The 19,407-nt window shown below is 41.3% G+C and overlaps 1 protein-coding gene across 1 annotated transcript; it reads left to right on the top strand.

Moving 5' to 3' along the window:
- Positions 1 to 1,479: 1,479 nt before the first annotated feature.
- mmp15a (matrix metallopeptidase 15a) lies at positions 1,480 to 16,863 on the top strand. The gene is made up of 10 exons (XM_040133310.1): positions 1,480 to 1,596; positions 3,403 to 3,551; positions 4,926 to 5,048; positions 5,138 to 5,454; positions 5,960 to 6,121; positions 9,146 to 9,591; positions 9,894 to 10,032; positions 11,574 to 11,724; positions 11,884 to 11,999; positions 14,059 to 16,863. The coding sequence occupies exons 1-10, from the start codon at positions 1,480 to 1,482 to the stop codon at positions 14,499 to 14,501; spliced, it is 2,163 nt and encodes a 720-aa protein (XP_039989244.1). The 3' UTR covers positions 14,502 to 16,863.
- The last annotated feature ends 2,544 nt before the right edge of the window (positions 16,864 to 19,407 follow it).

The following is a 19,407-nucleotide window of genomic DNA, read 5'->3' on the forward strand; positions in this document are numbered from 1 at the left end:
CTTTTGAGCCTCTGAAAATGGGGGACTATGTTTAAATAAAAAAATTGCTGTAATTCCTAAACAGTTAATTTGATGTTTTTGTTAAATGCCTTGAGTTAAAGCTGAAAGTCTACACTTCAATCACATCTTAATGGCTTCATTTCAAATCCATCACTCCATTAATCCATCCAATACTTACGTACCTATCATTTAAAATTTAATTGTATATTGAAAACTAAATTGTAAACTGGGCACAGATGCCACTACCAAAGTCTAGGTTATTAAAAAATTGTGACCTTTCCCTTAAGAACATGCTAAATTCAGGTTTTTGTGTCACTCAATACTCATTAATAATCAAGATTTATATTATTTCAAATACGGCTCAGAAAGCTTCAGAAACCTTTTTTTCATTAACGCTACAGCTCGAATAATCGACTTTTTCTCAGGCGGACTTTGACATGTCATAGCAGGTGTAACTGATAACATTAAAGAACTGCAGTCCATTTATTCGATTCATTTGAGTAGTATGCCTGCTGGGACAATTCAGCCGAGCCATCATTAATGTTCAAGTCAAGATCAAAGTTGTTTTTTTTTTTAAATAGATGAATTAAAGTTTTACCTCTAATATGTCAGGTGAAACACAGGGTTGCAAGGGGTTCGTGTCCTGCTGGTGCAGGTGGACCAGCTGCCGATATTTCGCTGTAGTTTCCCATAGAGACAGCAGAGTGCGCACTAACCGTTGCCTCCTCAGGGCCTCTGATGCGGGTCTGCTTTATTGAGGGGGAGGAGGGTCTCCTTCGTAGGAAATGATTGGAAATCTTTTATCTGCTACACAGCTGTATAGTGGTGGTCTCTGGAATTATGTGCACAACACGTTTCCGTTTTGTGTTGAAAACCGAGGGGTTTCATAGGGGCAAACCACCGCAGAGGACATGTGACAGCCTCGCTGACTTCTGACTTTATTCATCATCCTCTTGTGCGTTGTTTTGCTCCACGTCCAGAAAATGCTTAACCTCTGAGGCACTTCTCATGCGCTCGGATACTTCGTGTGTTTGCAGAAGGTGAAGGAGGCTCAAAGGATTTCTGCTCTCCCTGCTGCTGATCAGCCATTGTGGACTTGGGAAAGGGGCAAGGACTTCTTGCTTTTGCCCGCTGGCCACAGCAGTTGTATGCATGAAAGAAACTGCTGTATGAAGACTTGGATGAGCCATGAGGTTGCTCAAATCGGACTGCCTGCAACCGGGAATGGATTAGTACCGTTTTGATTTTCGGATTGGTTTTTCAGTGCACCTTTATTTTTTTTGCGTGATTTCCTTCGTATCGACTTTGGAGACCTCTGATGTGCCAACTCCGAAAAGCGAGCACTTGTTTGAGAGTTTGTGATTAAATGTTAGAGGAGCAAAAGAGAAGAAACTCGACTGCACGTTTGCCAGCGCATCCTCGCCACTCACTGACTCTGAGCTGCCATCCGGGGATCAGAGGCGGTAGATCACGGAGAAGATGGCATCTCAGCAACCCCGGACACAGATCATAATCACATCATTGTGTTTACTTTCCCTGATCCTGGGCAGCGCAACAGTGGCAGATGTCCCCGAGGAGGAAGGCTTCAGTGCTGAGGTATAGTAATATCTGCGGTTCAGCGTACAGACCAGATTTTCACACGTCATGATACTGCTTTAAAATCACTATCAATTATCTGAGGAAATCCCTCTTGAACGCTCTTATTTTGGAACTGTAATTCCTCATGAGCAGGTACGAAGATCAAATCTTCAGCCTCGTGTTGCCAAACATCAAAGCATCAGGTGGGCTGTTGCTCTACCGGGATGTCATTTTACCTTTTGCCCTTTTTTCCACATAACACCAAAACAACACATGTGGCACGCACATGGAAAGAGTGCACTTCTATCTGTTTTGATAGAAGTGTGATTGTACTACAAAGTAAAACTCATCTGTAGGATTGAAAAATGTTCTTGTTTATTGACTTTTGTTGGACTTGCATCCTGAAGATATAATCATTCATGATCTTTTTTTTTTTTTAATTCGCAAATTAATTATTCGGCTTGAAAATGATTTTAACTCCTACTTTTTAGCATTTTTAAGCACTACATACACAATTAATGCATTGTTTATAACACAGTATAATGTAGTTTGAAGCACCTGCAGGGACATTTTTAAGTGTTTATTAACATATTTTTCAACAATTATAAAATCCCCTATCCTTAACTGGTGTGTCGACAAATATTGAATATTGAAGTTGCCTTTGAGTTAAGAATTCTTTGTCAAACTGCTATTTTCAAAGTGAAGCATGAAATCTTTGAACATGTTTAAACAACTTTAAACTCGTCTGTTAATGACAGACGAGTTCGTACAGCTCACCGTAAGCATTTGTTAATGTGTGTAGTCATGTATCTTTGACTGAAAAAGGCACTTTGTTTATGCACCAGTTACGGATGAAAGGAAGTTATAATTGTTGACAAATACTTAATAAACACAGTGCTTGTAAATGCTCAGCAGTGAGGTTACTAAAGTTAGAAATATTTTTATTTATATATTGATTTCAGCTATATTTCACTGCCCTACAATATAAAGAGTTTCCCCTCCTGTCATGTTCTTTGGGGACTTGTGTGTGTATGCTTGCTCTGATTTTAGATCGGTTGAGACTTGTCATGCTATGCAGAAACTGTCTTGAAGGATTTTCTTTCTGCGCGCATGCAGGAGGATTTTGTGTTGTATGCGTGTGTTGCCCCCGGCCTGTGTTGGTGCCGTACATGCACGAAGGTAGATTCCCATGATGGATCTGAGTGAGGGGGCCTGTGGTGTTGTTTTTGAGCTCTGCTGTCGAGGCTTCTTAAAGGGTAGATCTTAAAACGTAGCAGAGGTTTTCTTCTCCCCTGGGAGCCATCATCCTGTTTGCCTGGCTACGTGGCTCTACACACTCAATTTCACTGTCAGCAAACATCAAACAAAGAGGGAAAATCTGGCGTGTGTCGCTAGACTATCAGCCAGAAGTACATACATGTAAAACTATGTGTTTATTTCGTGTACCACCGTACTGACATACAGTTTGATTACCTCCAAGATCCTTTTAGTTTTCCTGTTTCCAGGCCTCCTCTCCTCTCCTCTTCTCTCCTCATTTCATCTTGGCTGTCAGCGCAGGAATGAATAAGCAGGAATGTTGTAATGTTAATGGGAGCCATCTGGTTTGTATCTTTTTCTTTTCTGTTAACTCCTCAGATGCTCTCTCCTGTCATTAGACAGTGGCTTGTTCCTTGATTAGCAAAACAGTTCCTCCCTCCCAGCAGCTGAAGCTGTCATACACATGTATAGACCAGGCATCACTCACACACAAAAACAGGCGCTAGTTTAAGCAGCGTTTCTCAGCCCCAGAGTAAGCAAAAATAATTTCCTGTTTTCTTCTCGCAGGCATGGCTTCGTAAGTTTGGCTACCTGTCTCAGGTGAGCAGACAGATGTCCACCATGCAGTCGGCTCAGTTTCTGTCCAAGGCCATCAGCGACATGCAGCGCTTCTATGGGCTGGAGGTGACGGGAGAGATGAACCCTGCCACTGTCGCGTAAGCTCTTTGTTGCTCAGTAGCGGTGGTATTCTGAATGATGTCTGTTCCACAGACATGCGACGTTACTACACATTTGTGTGCGGTGACCACAAAATGAAACCACGGATGTTGTGGGGTGTTTTTAAGCAATTAGGAATTTATTTTTCATTTATTTGCATGTTTTGAAATTAAGTTTCTCATCATTTATGCATTTTATGGTATAGATGGAATGATGCATGGCCACAAGTTTCAGTTTGCCATTTGAGAATGCTGGGCTACAAACCTAACCTAAACAACCATGCCTCCTGAAGCAATTTGTTGCAGGGCATTGGCTGTTCCCCTACACACAATGATATTGCCGATGATGATAAGGTTCACATTGCAGTTCGCTTTCTTTTTGCTTATACTGTATGACCTCTTCACTAATGAGGCTAGTCAGGCTATTGTGTCATATCCTTATATTCCTCTGTGACCTTGATGCTTTGTATAAGGCCATTGTTTTCATACTGTATGCTGTATGTAGCGTGAGGGAGACATTGCAAGTTATTACAGCAACAGTTTGACATTTTGGGAAATATGCTTTGTTAGGTTTTTTGTTTCTTTGTTTTGCTGTTTGTTTTCAATTGGTTTAGGTAGTTTTTTTGGGTTTTTTTTTTTTTTTTTTTTTGCAGAGAGTTGGATGAGAAGATTGATATCACTCTCATGTCTGTACACTAAATATGAAGCACATAGCCTCTGGTTAGCTTAGCTTAGCTTAAAGACTGGCGTCAGGGGGAAACAGCTAGCCTAGCTCTGTCCAAAGATAACAAAATGCGCCTACCAGCACCTCTAAAGCTCACTTAGTAACGTGGTATTTCTGTTGTTTTATCTGTCCAGAAAAAAAGAGCTTAAGAGGGGCACGTCGGGAGATTTTGTTACATTTGGACAGAGTCAGGCCAACTGTTTCTCACAGTTTCCAGCTTTTATACTAAACTAAGCTAACCGGCTGCGGGCTGTAGCTTCATATTTCGGCACAGATTTGTGATATGTGGTATCAGTCTTCTTGTCAAACTCTCAGCAAGAAAGCAAAAATGCATATTTCTTAAATTTGTCTTTCCATTTAGCATGACAGAGTTGGTTTTTCAAAGTTTAGCCATTCACACTTTTAGTTTCTGAAAGGACTAAAATGCAGTGTTGAGTAGTGAAAAAAAAAAACTTTTTCAGCTTTGTAAGGATACCAGAAAAAAGATTAGAAGTTAACTTAAATGTAGATTCAATTTCCCAAAACCTTTAAAAGTCGAGTTGATGGCCATTAAGAAATTGTCATTATACTACTTTAGAAAATTCTGAAGCTACTTTTTGCAGCTAACAGTTTATTATGTGTTTTGGGCGCGTGGGTGTTTCGCTTTGTAGGGCCATGCGCCAACCTCGTTGTGGCCTCCCCGACAGAAAAGCAGACGAGATGGGCGACGGTGCGAGGAAGAAACGCTACACACTCACTGGGCAGAAATGGGACAAAGACCACATCACTTACAGGTTTATAGTACTGAAATGTAAAAATAAGACAAAGATAAGGCAGCAAGTTTAACATAGTAACCACAATATTCTTTCTCCTCTGGCTTCAGTATAATGAACCAGCTCATCCCCTCCTCGCTGGGAGAGGATCAGACGTACGTTGCTATCCGCAAGGCCTTTGATGTGTGGAGACGGGTCACCCCGCTCACCTTTGAGGAGCTGCCTCCTGACAAAAACATCAACAGCAGCCAGACAGAGCTCGCTGACATCCTGCTGTTGTTTGCCTCCGGTTTCCATGGTGATATGTCCTTGTTTGATGGTGAGGGGGGGTCGCTGGCACATGCCTACTATCCCGGACCAGGAATTGGTGGGGATACACACTTTGATGCTGATGAGCCCTGGACGCTTGACAAACAAAACCCACAAGGTTAGTGGGGTTATCTTTTTTCTTGTGGGAGTTGAACATGAGCCTGTTCCTGGTGTGTCAACTGTCAATTTCGACATAGCGGGCCATTTGATTTGTAAGCTAGCTTGCTTTGATGCCATACTAATAAAATGTAAACTGCAAATTAACGCTTGTTAGCGCAATTTATTACCTTACTTTAATTCAAATGTTTTTTTCAGCCTGGGCTTAGGTAAACACCATCTCTGTAGTTTCGTCATGATACGGAGATCATGAAGTAAGGGATAAAATAGAGAGAAAATTGGGTTCACTGAGTTTGTTTTGACATGGTACTTATTTGAATGCAACTTTATGTCGGTGGCGTTAAATCAATCATCAATTAGTATGTATCATATTATACAGTATGTATTATATGTATTATTGTAAGATTACTTTTTTGCACGCACTTCGGACAAACATGTGATGTGAATGAAATATTTCTTACAAATTTTAGTGACGTACTGTATCTGTTTCACTGTCTGTCTCGCAGGTATAGACCTCTTCCTGGTTGCGGTCCATGAGCTCGGACACGCTCTGGGTTTAGAGCACTCAGATAATCCCAGCGCCATAATGGCTCCTCTTTACCAGTGGAGTAACACACAAAACTTCACACTGCATGAGGATGACATCAGAGGAATACAGTACATATATGGTGAGAAGCACATACTGTTCTGACACACGTGTTTATCTGGGTCTTCAACAACACAGAGTTATTTAAAGCCACTGGTTACAGTATTTGGATTTAGTAACTTCAGACCGCTGTAGTATTGTAATGGTAGTGTTCCACATCAGTTGTTGCAAAGGTTCTTTTCTCATGCTCTGCAGACTGCAAATAGAGGTCATATAGGCCCGTGTACACAGTAGAGATGATGTGAAAATGCCTTAATGCAAACTAAATGGTGGCACTGTAATGCATGGGCTTAGAGCGCGGTCTATGTGTCAGTCTAATGAGGCTTCTAATCCTCATGGTTAATTACGCTCGCAGACTGATGTTCATATAGGGGAGCAACTGTCTTGACCACTTTGTGTGTATTATTTAAAAAAAGTGTTTTTTAGTAACAACCACTCTGAGGTAGCAAAGGAGGGTTCTGCGTAACATCTTTCTCACTCACTATGTTTTTCCAGTCCTCATCGAACACTGCTCTCCAATTACATATTGTGTAATGCTCACTGTGATTATTATCTATGCCAATGAAAATTTTTTTTCTCTTTGAAGCAGTTTAGCAAGCCCAGGGATCAGCCTCGTGAATAATGACCTTGATATGTATTAACTTTGGGCAACACTAACAAAACAGTGTGGCTAAGCTAAGCTTTGACTATGCTTCTTGTATACTAAAAGACAGCTAACCCACCTGTTTGCAGCTGTGTTTTGTAAACAATCTGTTCCTCTTGAGAGTATATTAGGCCAAGGCCATCAATATTATTAAAACACCATGGTGGGTCATGTTCTTGTAATTATTTTCCTTATCTCTACTATTTTTTACACAAATTATATCATACTAATGTAGATAACTGAACTTGATCTCTAATGATTAAAATCCAAAACATATCTTACGCCTACAACTGAAGCCTATTCAAACCATTCAACAAAACTTCTCTCTTTGGATTTTTATCATCCTCTAGCTATTGCAGGGACACAAACAGTCTCCCACTGCCTGAGGACATGTGCAGGGGACAGATGGCAAAACAGAAGTTATGCCCTCCCCAGTTTTTGATGTTTACCTGCATAGTGAGACTGCTTTGGCTCAAAAATCACTGTGAGGCTGAAGTGCAGAATGTCGGCGGTAATTTTCAGGTTATATCGCAGTCTTACAGCATCCCGAACCTTGTCAGACAAGGTGTCATGCTTGCTGCTATGCAGATGTCATGCATGCTGTTATGATGTTATCATGCTTTCCCTGCGTGAATGGATGACATTGTTAATTGACAGATGACATCTTTGTGCGTGTGTGTGTGTTTTGGTTAGAGAAAGAGCTTGTGTATTAAAGTGTATTGTATGTATGTGTGGGTGTGTTTCTACAGTGGCCCTCTTATTAGAGCTGTAATTACAGGCCAAACCACTCAGTGCATTGGTCTGTTGAACTGCAGATGTGCATTTATCACAGACATTGTTTATACTGAATGACTGTTTTTTGATTTTCTTTTGCTTTAGAAACAAACAAAGGTTTTTCAGAATGTTCATGTTTTCCTTTGTAACCACATTTCTTTACTGTTCATTGTTTTATCCTGGTCACATCTGTGGTATCACATAACAGATCAAAAATCCGATTCAGTTTGGGAATGTTGTCTACGGTTTTAGTTTACCCAGCAAACCCGAAATCTTTCCACACCCACACAGTTCTGGCCTATTGATGCGCCTACACTTGAGGTCAGCACTGGAGGAAACTACAGTTTTGGCAAAGTAGACGTGAAAAGTTTTCTGCTGTAAATTCTGTAAGGTAAATGTTTTGACTGAAATTATACAGTAGTTTCCTTTATTAAGCTGTGTGGGAGGAAAGTCCTGATTGGAAAAGAAAAAGGATCTGAAGACTCTAAATAGACACTAACATGGCATAAACTTTCTTTGTAGTAAAAAACATTTTGGTTCCTTTGTATGGATTTTCATGAAAGAGACCAGTAGCTTTTTGCCTCCCAGGTCAGTTTGTCCTCATCAGCTACGCATCACTTGCCTTTCACCCTTTAGAGGAGGGACACAGAGTCATCACAAGAATGCTTAGCATGCTTACAAATGCTTACAAATTAATTTGTGAGATAATATATAAGTAATCAAAGCGATAAAATACTTGATGTTTAAATACACCAGTATTGCTATAAGTCTGTGTTTTGGCCTGAAGCGTCTGAAAAAAGGGAAGGTTTAAAGGGATTCTCCAGGTGGCCAGAAACACCCGCTCCGAATTGATAATGATGGTGCTCTATAACTGGAAGAAGGAGAGTCAATGTTGTGTTTACAGCTTGTTCCATTGCTCCCATATGGCCAGAGCGTTAAGGTAGCCTACATTTGATTGGCTTGGCAGTTCTGCTGATGCTTTGTAGCATCAACAGAACTGCCTGCCAATGTACAGCGGCTTTAATTTGACAGAGTTTTGTCCCCTTCACTGTGTGGCGTCATAGACACACTTCCACTCTGGGCTGCTGGTAATGGTCCTTTTTTCCTGTGATGAAAATAGCCAACTAATAGGTCTTTCATCACATAGTGAGCTTTCCAAGGCTCTGAAATACAGATAATAGTCCATTGGGTGTGGAAGTAAAATAAAACTCAGAAATCACACATTGATTTGAGCAAGTAACAAAGAAAAACTGAGAAAAGAATGAACAAAACATCTGGTGATGAATTAACCACAAAGAGTTATCTGAATATTGTAACAGAATTTACAGAGTGCCATGAAGCCCCTGTTGTTGTTTTTAGACACTGTAAAGCCTCACTGGAAAAACCAGGGCCTTGGAATTACAGCTGCTGCACAAAACGTAAAATAAAATTTTCTTTGTGAGAGGAAGGATGTTTTGAGGGGAAGGGATCAGAGTGTTAAAGAAATTATTAATGTCTAATGCCACACAGTCAGGCTGGAGAGATTTATTTAATTTCAGCTTGAAGCTGTTTCTCCAATTGACCACTTAAACTCAATTCAACCTTTCCCTTTTTATTCTGAACACAAGCTCTCCGTCTTTGCTTTCCTAGGTCCCCCTCTCATCACTGTTGCTCCAACCACTGCTCCTTCCACCCCTGACGACAAACCCAACAGTGACTCCTACACCTCCCCTTCTCCTCCCGAAGATGAACCCACTTCCTCTTCCCCTACCAACCCCCCACCCAAATTGCCCAACCCGACCGACGACGGCGCGCATCCCCCAGCCCGTCCGGAGCTGACCCCCAGCCCTACCTCAACTCCTGTCCTCCCCACCTCCAGACCCACCAACTACCAGCCTGAGCCAGAGCCCGTCACCCCGCTGGTTAGAAAAGATGTCCCCCCTCCTCCTCCTCCTCCTCCTCCTCCTCCTCCTCCTCCTTCTAGGCCCCCTGCTCCTCCACGGCCTCCCAAGCTGCCGGATAACCAGGCCCCTGACATCTGCGACGGGGACTTTGACACGGTGACCATGCTGAGAGGGGAGATGTTTGTCTTCAAGGTGAGAAGTAAAGAATGATTTTATCATGTCTGTGCATATGTTGCGTTTGCATTGGATTGGACAGCTATGAGCTCTGATTTTCCACGTGTTGTGGATCAAGGAGCATGTCGCTGCTCCCTGGTGTTTTTACAACCCCGAACCTACACAGGAAAGCAAAGTTTACAAAACTGTTTACTAACAGGACCCAGCTTAGGGCCACAACAGCAGCAAGCTGTGCAAAGTGAAGTCAAAGATAAATATTCTTGATGACAGATAGATAGATGAAAGATAACGATGATCATTTTGTTTTCTCCCTTGTGCAGGGTCGTTGGTTCTGGCGGGTGCGGAGGAACCGTGTCTTGGATAACTACCCCATGCCCATATCTGTCTTCTGGATCGGCCTGCCCAGTGACATTGACGCTGCCTATGAACGCCACGATGGCAAATTTGTCTTCTTTAAAGGTATATCAAAGCTGTTTATTAACAATAAAACCTGTCACTCTGCTAACACGGTGCCCACGTGCTGAGAAGACAACATGATATGTTACGTCAAGACCTTCTTAAAAGAATATGGTGAGCTTTTTACAGTTTAGCGCCTTGCTTAAGGGCCCAGCAAAGGGTAGTTTCCACAATTTTTCTCGGCTGCTTTTGCCTGGGCAAAGCTGAGGCCAGTGTGGAGCTGTTTAAGAGTGTGCTCCGTCAACACAAAATGGAGAGTGAAAAACAAATCTGCACTTTGATTTTAATTTGGTCGGGCTGAAAGGAAACTGTGAAAACTCAGCATTTTTTCTCCCACACAGTGCGATTTAGGAGGAGATGATAATAATTCAACACAGCTATAACTCTCCTTAGCTGCCACACACTCTCTCACACACGCACAGAAATATTTAAAACACTAGAAGTTACGTGAAAAAGAAAATGAGTCCGCCAGCCAAATGATTCATTGTTTAAACTGTCTGACAATATGGCTGCAGACAAAGATGGAATATTGAGTGTATGTGTCTTTGCATGTGTCTATGACCGCCTCAGTGTGTGTATTAGTGTGTGTTACTGAGTTCATTGGGTGTCTTGAACTCAGCTCGTGGCAGCTGTTGCTGGCCCAGTACGACTCCAGTTCAGCTGATCCCTGAAAGGCCTCATGAGAGATGTGGAAGATTGCATCAGCCTTTCTCTGCACTGCACTGATCCAGATGTGAACAGCTGCAGAGGTTTCACTTTAACAATGAGGCCATATGCTGATTTGTCATGCATTTTCAGGCTTTTCTGTGCTTTTGATCACAGATTTACTCCCATTAACATCCATAGAAGAATCCTATCAATGATTTCTGTTGTTGTTATTATTCTTGCTTTTTCATTGCATTCTGGAGAGGTTTAAGAAGAGCTGCACAAGCTGGTTTTGAGCAACACATTTTTGCATCTACTGCCACGATTATTGGACAGCATATGCATCAAAACCTGCAGAAATGTTGGTCATGTGAAGCCGAAATGATTTAACTACTGTGGTAGATGAAACACCAGGTCAGAATGGTTAAGCAGCATTTCAAAGTAAGTGTGCACTGACTAGTAAAAGCCAGTGTGCACAGGCTTAGCTATTACAGTTCAGTGCAGTATGTTGTAATGCTGTAGCACCCTGGCAGTAGAGGCGGAAAGTGGCTGAAAGTGTGTCCAAAGGTTAGGGTTAGGGGACAAACTGGCGCCCGCATAAGGACATCTTGGAAAATCAGTGTCATGCCTGCCATTTCTACTTGCCTGTCCTTTCCATTTTTCTTCTGGAGGGAGTAAACCAAATGACATATGCCATATGTTCTCACCATTCTTTTCACTCCTTATGCTAATGCTTTCTGGCCCCGCTTTTCCTTCCTTGTTTTTCTGTTTCTCTCCCTCATTAACTTTCTATCATATTTGCATTCTCTTAGCCAGATACAGACATCGCCTGTGAAGGAAGGTTGTACTGTATGTGCCGCTGTCTCTTTAGAGAAATATTTGTCCTTTTGTCTCCGCAGATGATAGATACTGGGTGTTCAGGGAGGCTGATGTGCTGCCAGGATACCCGCAGCCCATACATGAGTATGGACAAGGAGTTCCTGCACACAAGATTGACACAGCAATCTGGTGGGAGCCCAATGGATATACATATTTCTTCTCAGGAGACAGGTATATCACAGACACGCATAAAAGCATGCAACAAGGTCAACAAAGTTAAAAGAGTTAAAAGACATAGTTTATCATCACGTGTTATCAATTTCCATATAGAGTCAGGGAGTAAAATGCATACAGTATAAATATATATACATCTTTATACACTGTGCGCAGGTACTGGCGATACAATGAGGAGACCCGGACTACAGACCGCGACTTCCCCAAGCCAATCAGCAGATGGGGCAGGATTCCTCCCTCACCCAAAGGAGCCTTCCTCAGTGATGACGGCGGTAAGTAATGCATTTAAATAAGACAAGTGCAGTTTTTTGATGGAAGAAAGGGAACATCAGAGAAGCTTCTGTTCATGAGAATCACAGCAAACACCAAAAGCCGTGCATAACGTGTCGAAAGCCGAAGAACAGCATGAGTGAGTGTGAGAGGGAAAGAATGAGAGCTTAGAGGGGTGAAATGGGGTGTGTAAGAGACAGAGAGGGAAAAAAAATTACATTTTAGATTGGTAAGGCTGGAACAGGCAGAGCAGAGAAGAGTGAGGGGATGAGAGAGAGAAGGGAGGAATGAGAGCTCTGGTTGAGGGTTGGCCCGTCCTTTCTTTGAAAATTAGATTTGTGGCAGAGCTGCTCTAAATGTGCTCTGTAACAGTCAGATCTTATTTTCACCCAACTGTTGTAATGTCTCTGCAAGCCTGGTTTCCACTAAACAGCCACATTTACGTCCAGAAATTCACCCCCTAAAAGACTGTGTGCAGTTCTTTTTGCATCTCCCTGCCAAATTTGAGTGCATGAAAGCAACATAGCTTATTTATTTATTGATTTTTTGTACATTGATATGAATTCTATATAGAATCTGCTGTTAAACTTCAAAGTCAGCTCTAGACCTGCAAAAGTCCATTTGGTCAGGAATGTGGTGATGTTGGGGTGAGTGCAAAGACTAAACTGGTCCCTAAAGAAACATTCCTGAGTCTGCTTTTGTTTACAAAAAAAAAAAAAAGAAAAGAAACAAATGGTAAAGTAAAATGAGGCAGTCTTTACAAATGAAATTGAAATTTGCAGAATCAGTGCAAGTCTGTAGATTTTTTTGGTCTTTATGGGATTGCAAACTTGCTTAGTTGATATCTACATAGATTATTTAATTTAAAAAAAAAAAAAAAAGCTTTGTCTTTTGTTCAAGAGTTGATCAAATGACTGAAGGACTAAAAGAATCCTACTGTAAAAAGACCTGGAAGACATTCAGTCTTCACTGTTTTTTGCCTTTAGCCTAAAAATAGTTCTCCAGCTCTTTCTTTAAGGTTATTAAAGGAATAGATTGGAATTTGGGGAAGTACACTTTGTTTAAACGAAGATGAAAAGACATTTTATGATTCTTTTAGTCCTTCAGTCATCTGATCATCTTTTGGGAATACGTTTCCCAAAGATGATGAAGGGAATAGGTTTAGTTTTTAGAAGCCAAGCCAATGAAACAGACAGACATAAACCAATAGTTAGACAATCTGGAAAATAGGTTTATTTGCTTTCTTGCCGAATTAGATGAGAAAATTGATATCTAGCTACTGTCAGCAGCTGTTTAGCAAAAAGGCTGGAAATAAATAGCCTGGATCTGTCCAAAGGTAATGAAATCCACCTGTCAGCAACCGGCATTCAAGTATATCTCGTTTTTCGAATCCTGACACATAACCCTCCATAAAATGGCAAATTTTTCGTTTTTACAGTTTAGGATTTGTACAGATTAATCAAACATGAGTCAATTAGGCAGTTACCTTTCTAATACTTGGACAGAGCCAGGCTAGCTGTTTCCCCGTTTCCAGTCTTTATGCTAAGCTAACTGTCTCCTGGCTGTGCTTCCTATTTAGTGTACAGACATGAGAGCGGTATCAATCTTCTCATCTAACTCTCAGCAAGAAAGCGAATATGCATATTTCCCAAAATGTCAAACTACTCCTTAAAAATAGGATTGGATATATCTATGTCAAGTTTAAAAGCAAAACATTATCTTTTTTTACATCAGAAATAACACCTTGTTATTTATGGCAGCATACTTGCATAATGAATGCTCTGCTGACTCTTCTGCTGCTACACCTGAAAGCTATTCATGTAGCATTTCAAAAGCCCCACCTCCACCCCAGCATCCACCTGTAATGCTCTCAACCTTGCCCTAGGGCGGAAATTATGCATTATCTTCACTCCCCACTCCCTGAGCTCGATGTTTCTTAATGGGATGTGACGAGGTCAGAGCCTAGATGCCAAACATCAGCACTGTACATATTCAAATATTCTATATTTATTTCTACAAGAGTTGTCTGACTGAAATCTCTTTTGTCTTCCTCTCTTGCAGCTTACACCTATTTCTACAAAGGCAGTAATTACTGGAGGTTCGACAACCGCAAGGCAGAAGCAGACAAAGGCTACCCTCGCTCCATCTTGAAGGATTTCATGGGCTGCAGAGGAGTCCCTGACCCTAAGCCCGACACTGACACTGAGCAGGAACCGAAAGACAGACCAGTGAACCCTTCGGACCGAGGCAAAGACACAAACCCAGAGGAAGACCAAAGCTCCAAAACTGACAGCGGTGAGGAGGAAGAGGACAAAGAGGTAAACGTGGTGGTGACGATGGCTGACAATGAGTCAAAGGTCATGACCCTAATCATGGTGACTGTTCCTCTGATACTCGTCCTGTGCATCCTCATCCTAATCTACGCAATCCTCAGGACTCTGCAGAACAAAGAGACGCCGAGGGCCTTGGTGCACTGCAAGCGCTCACTGCAGGACTGGGTGTGACGTGAAGAATTAGCTAGATTAGCTAGATCGGGTATTGATCATTTGTCTGGTGCACTCGCTGGCATCAAATTTTTCTTATGGTGTGGTGGAAAGAAGCTTTGGCACAGTACTAATGTCTAAGAAAGCCGAGGATGAGTCACCTTTTTGAGCCCCATTCATTGTGAGAACTTTTATCGATCATGTGATATAACCTTTAAGTGGTAAAGTTGGTGACTGTGGAGCTACAGTGTACATTTCACTCCACTGGCCTTGAAGTTTTTCTCCTGTGCCTCCTTTTGTGCCTTTCAAACGTCTGAAAACGTACCTCTATTTCTTAAAAATCATGTGCATCTCCATCACAACTTAAAAACATTACGTGTCACCAAATGGCTTCTGTAAAAGACACAAGACACTCGAGGGATCTCCGATTTCTATTTTACCTTTTAATTGTACAATGGAAAGACAGGTGGTGTATTTGTAGTATAAATCAAGACAAAGTTGATAATGCACATACATTAACCAGAAGCACACATGCTGTACATACACACAAACATGAGTGCCTACAGCTATTAAAACAAATACAAATACATGCATTAACACGAATAAGTCTTTCATACGTTTGACTAGGATGCCTCAACCAATTTTGACATTTTCTCTCTGTTTAGAACAGACAATTTGCACTTTTGATTCTGTTTGTTGTTGTTTTTGTTTTGCTGAGGTTGCTTCAGTGCAGCTGTGTGTGTGTGTTCGTGCAAAGCAGAACTCTCCGCACTTGTTAAACACACAGACGCTAGCAAGAGAAGCTCCGACCGGCGCAGGAATGTCAGACAGCTGTGTGTGTCCATGACTGCCCATCTCCCACTGAGCCCATTATGTCTGCCCTGTCACACACACACAGGCACACACGCCGACACACACACACACCAACATCACATGATCTCATAAAAACAAAAAAAAACCCTAACTGCACTCATTTGTACATGCATGTCCACATATGCAGGCACAAACACATAGAGAGACCACTTCCCCAGACAAAGGCACATAGAGTTTTTGCATACAGACATACGGGGTCCAGACCCCCCTCCTCCCACCACAGCCACAATAACTGTTCAGAGTGCACCACAAAAAACACAATCCCAGCGGACACATATTGATATACCACTGGTGCCAGGGCTGGAAAGAAATACAAGAGGGGGAGATTTAATCACTTTTGATGAGTAAAATTGAAAAGTGTTGTGGTTTATACAAATTCTGAACATCTCAACTCAACCTGTGAAGAGTAAAAACATAGCAGCAGTATCTGTCTTTCGGTATCTCCTCTTCTTTTTTCATGCTAAAGCTAAATAGAATCAAAGATAATTAAGTGTACGAGGGAGAAGCCTGCAGGCTAGAAAAGAATGGGTCAGGGTCTGGTTTCCATTAAACCCACATGTTGCTGATTTAGTAGTGTCAGGCATGAGAGGAGGGAGAGAGGGGAGTTGGGAAAAATGCAAAAAGAAGGAGGGATAAAAAATGGTGGTGGGGAGTTAAGAGAAAAAGGCAAATGAGAGAGGAGATGAGGAGGGAAAGAAAAAACTGGGGGAGGCAGAGATTAAGGAGGGGAGAAGGAGGGTGCTGCCAGTATTTCCTTTTGCGAGGGAAGGAGGGAGGTGGGAAGGATTTCGGGGAGGGGCAGCGCTGGCGTTGCGCCTCCTGACCTAGATTGGGCCACTAAGTCCATTCCTTCTTTTCAACTTGTCTTGTTTTTGCTCTGCTTGTTGTCATGAGCTTGAGATGACTTCCTCTGCGACCCCTCCTCCCTCCCTCCACTAACCTTTTCTGTTTCCTCTATTAATTTTGTTTCTCCATTCTTTGTCTGTCCTTTTTGTTTAATTCCTATAACCCACCCCACTTCTTTGCTCCCAAATGTATTCATTTTCGTCTCCACTCTTGTGGAAAGTCAGCTCAAGCATTTAAAAGATGTGATCCTCTCTTAATGTGTGATTTTCCACTGGGCCTCTCTATCTGTCTGTCTCTCTTTACCCTGCTTGTCGCTGTGTAATGCCACTATTCAGATGCTACATTATTAGCCTTTGCTTTACATTTGTTCCTTTACATTGTGTGTATTTTGTTTTGGCTTACATGTTTCCTTGTGCCTTTTTTCTGTGAATATTGGGGGGGCATTTTTTTTTTTACTATAAATAGCATGAGGGACAGTTTTTAAAAATGTGTTTCTCCTTTTTTAACTCTACTTATCATTTGTAGTTTTGTACATTTTATTTCTCTTCAGGTTTTCTGTAATAACAGCAGTAGATTATTGCAATGATGTTGATGCATGCAGGGCATGTTGTGTTAGGCCTGTGCACTCCTTTGTAGAGTACGTTAAAGATTTCACAATAAAACTCACAAGTAAAAGCAACACAGTGCTGCAGTTTGCTGCAGTTTATGGCTTCATGTTCTTGGAATCATACACTTTTATCCTACTTTGCAAATGTCAAGTTCAAGCAGTTGATTCTACTTTTGGCCACACGAGGGAATCATTCTCTCTAAAATTTTAAAAACAGAATATTTGTAATGCTGATTAGTTTTAGCATAAGTACAAACATATTGATAAACTAAAGTAAAGCACAAATTAACAGTAAACCTGAATTTTAAACGTGTCTTTTTATGCATGGTTACATACAGATGCAATGCTGTACAGTAAGTAAGTACATTTACTGAAGCACTGTATGTTAGTACAATTTGGATGTAATCATACTTGCTAAGCTTTTCCATTTTATGCAACTCAACATATCGTCTTAATACTTCATTAATGTTCCTTAATACATTTTATGCTACGTAATGTTTCAGAGGCAATGGTGGACGAAGATATTCTGATTTTTACTTCAGTAAAAGTAGCAATATAGTAAAAAAAAAAAAAAAGTGCTTAAGTAAGAGCATGTAAGTATTATCAGCTAAATATAATTGCAGTATAAAAGTAAAAGTGCATGTTATGGCTCTGTCAGTGTTATATTATTTTATTTTATATCATTGGATGATCATTAATGATGCTAGTTGAGGTAGTTGAGGTTTGATCATCTTATTGATTATAAAAAGATTGCCAAACGGTGTATAAAGTAATTAAAATGAGTTCTAACTCAACCAGCTACAACAAAAATAATCCAGATTTATTAGGCATATCATAATATAACCCTCCAAAAGGGGCCATTTTTGCATATTGAGAACTTTTATTGCAGGGCCTTTATATTATGGTATCACTACTTTTACCTAAGTTGAGGATCTGAGTACCATTGCACAGATGTAATACAGACAGTGTGTGTGCACACTACTGTATGAACATGAGGTCCATGCCTGATTACTTTTGTCTGTTGTGAGTGATTGACAGCACCTTCCATGTCTTTATGTCAGAGGTAATCAGGATTAGCTTCTGTTACAGATCATCCACTACAGCTTTACCTCTGCACCAGCTTTCTCTTTCATCGCATCTCTCTGTTTTTCTTCCTACATTTCTCTCGCTGTACGTCCTCAAACGTTTGTAGTTTATTGTTCTCGTCCATTTCTGTAACACTAAATCAAATAGCAAAGCATTTAATAAAAAACGAGTAGGGTGTGAACAACTATAATTTTCCCCCAAATTGGAGACAGTTGTTCAGTTTAAGTACGCTCAGCTTCACTCTCTTCCTCTCTCCTGAGTGTTTGGCAAAACTGCCCCTGTCTTCTATCTTATCCAGCTGTTCAGTTATGATTGAGGCTAGTGTGGTGCTGCATATTACAGCCAATGGCTACGGGTCTGTGTCATCGGCCTGATCTCCCAGTTTATCCCCTGCTGAGCTGATAATGGGATCTACCCACAGCCTCCTGCCTCATCAGCACCATAAACTGTTCTGTAGTTCCCATTCTCAAACGTGACAGCAGGCCTGACTGGATGTGGTGTGATCGATCCACCTGTATCACCTAATGAATGTTTTTGTACCTCTCTGTGGCTTTGTGATTGCCTGCCGGCTTGTTAAAACTACACAGTGTCTAGATGTGCAATTTATCATGAGTGATGCTCATACAGGTTGTTTGTTTGGATCTCCATAAACTTGTCCATCACAGCTGCTATTCTTTATTGTTACAATACAACCCACAACAGCAAATGTGCCACATCCTATTTACCTGTTGGTCACTTAGCAACCAGGCAGGGATCCTGCTAATCACTTTCAGGCACCATGCCATGCTTTCTCTCTTCCTCTCCACTAACCGTCCTTATCTTGGTTTCTCTTCTCTTTCTCTCTACCTCTTTCTTTTAGCTCACTGGTTTCCAGCTGGGGTAAGGCCCTTTTCAAAGGGTCACAGGAGGAGATGATTAATGGCGTAAGAAAGGAGAAAACACTAATTTTACTTCACACATTTGTATTCAGTTTGTTTTCTTTTCTCTCATTTTCGCTTTTTTGTGAAATACTGGGTGATTGTACTTCTTTGGGCCTCACACAGTTAACTGAGAAGTTTTGCTCTTTGGTGGAACCACTAAAAACTCATAGACATCTAGAAATTTGTCAAGAGTAGAGTAGACGTTGCTTTTTGTAAGGAGTCACGAAGCAAAAAGGTTGAGAACCACTGGTTTAAAAATGTCTTGTATTTAATAAGCTTATCATATGTTTCAGCTATGCTAAAGGTAGCATCATATGGGTCGACAGATGGAAATGTCGGTCAGTAATTTTGACGACTCCTTAACTTTTAATTGCGCCATCCTTAAACTTCTGAAATTATGAAACCTGCAAATTAATGACATTCCCATCAGCCTCGCCTGTACTGGGTTTAATGCTAATGTGTTAGTATGCTAACACGCTGAACTAATACGGTGAGCGTTAAACCCGTAAGACATCGGCATATTAGCATTGTCACTGTGAGCAAGTTGACATTAGCGTTTAGCTCAAAGTATGCCTGTATAGCCTGACAGAACTGC

This window comes from Xiphias gladius, chromosome 8 (genome assembly GCF_016859285.1).
Source record: "Xiphias gladius isolate SHS-SW01 ecotype Sanya breed wild chromosome 8, ASM1685928v1, whole genome shotgun sequence".
Lineage (NCBI taxonomy): Eukaryota > Metazoa > Chordata > Actinopteri > Istiophoriformes > Xiphiidae > Xiphias > Xiphias gladius.

What these genes read in the sequence shown, in the direction of transcription:
- mmp15a (XM_040133310.1), top strand. Translation starts at nt 1,480, where the DNA reads ATGGCATCTCAGCAACCCCGGACACAGATCATAATCACATCATTGTGT. An exon ending in AGGAATACAGTACATATATG is followed by an intron (nt 6,122 to 9,145) that starts GTGAGAAGCACA and finishes TTGCTTTCCTAG; the next exon opens with GTCCCCCTCTCATCACTGTT. An exon ending in CTTCCTCAGTGATGACGGCG is followed by an intron (nt 12,000 to 14,058) that starts GTAAGTAATGCA and finishes CCTCTCTTGCAG; the next exon opens with CTTACACCTATTTCTACAAA.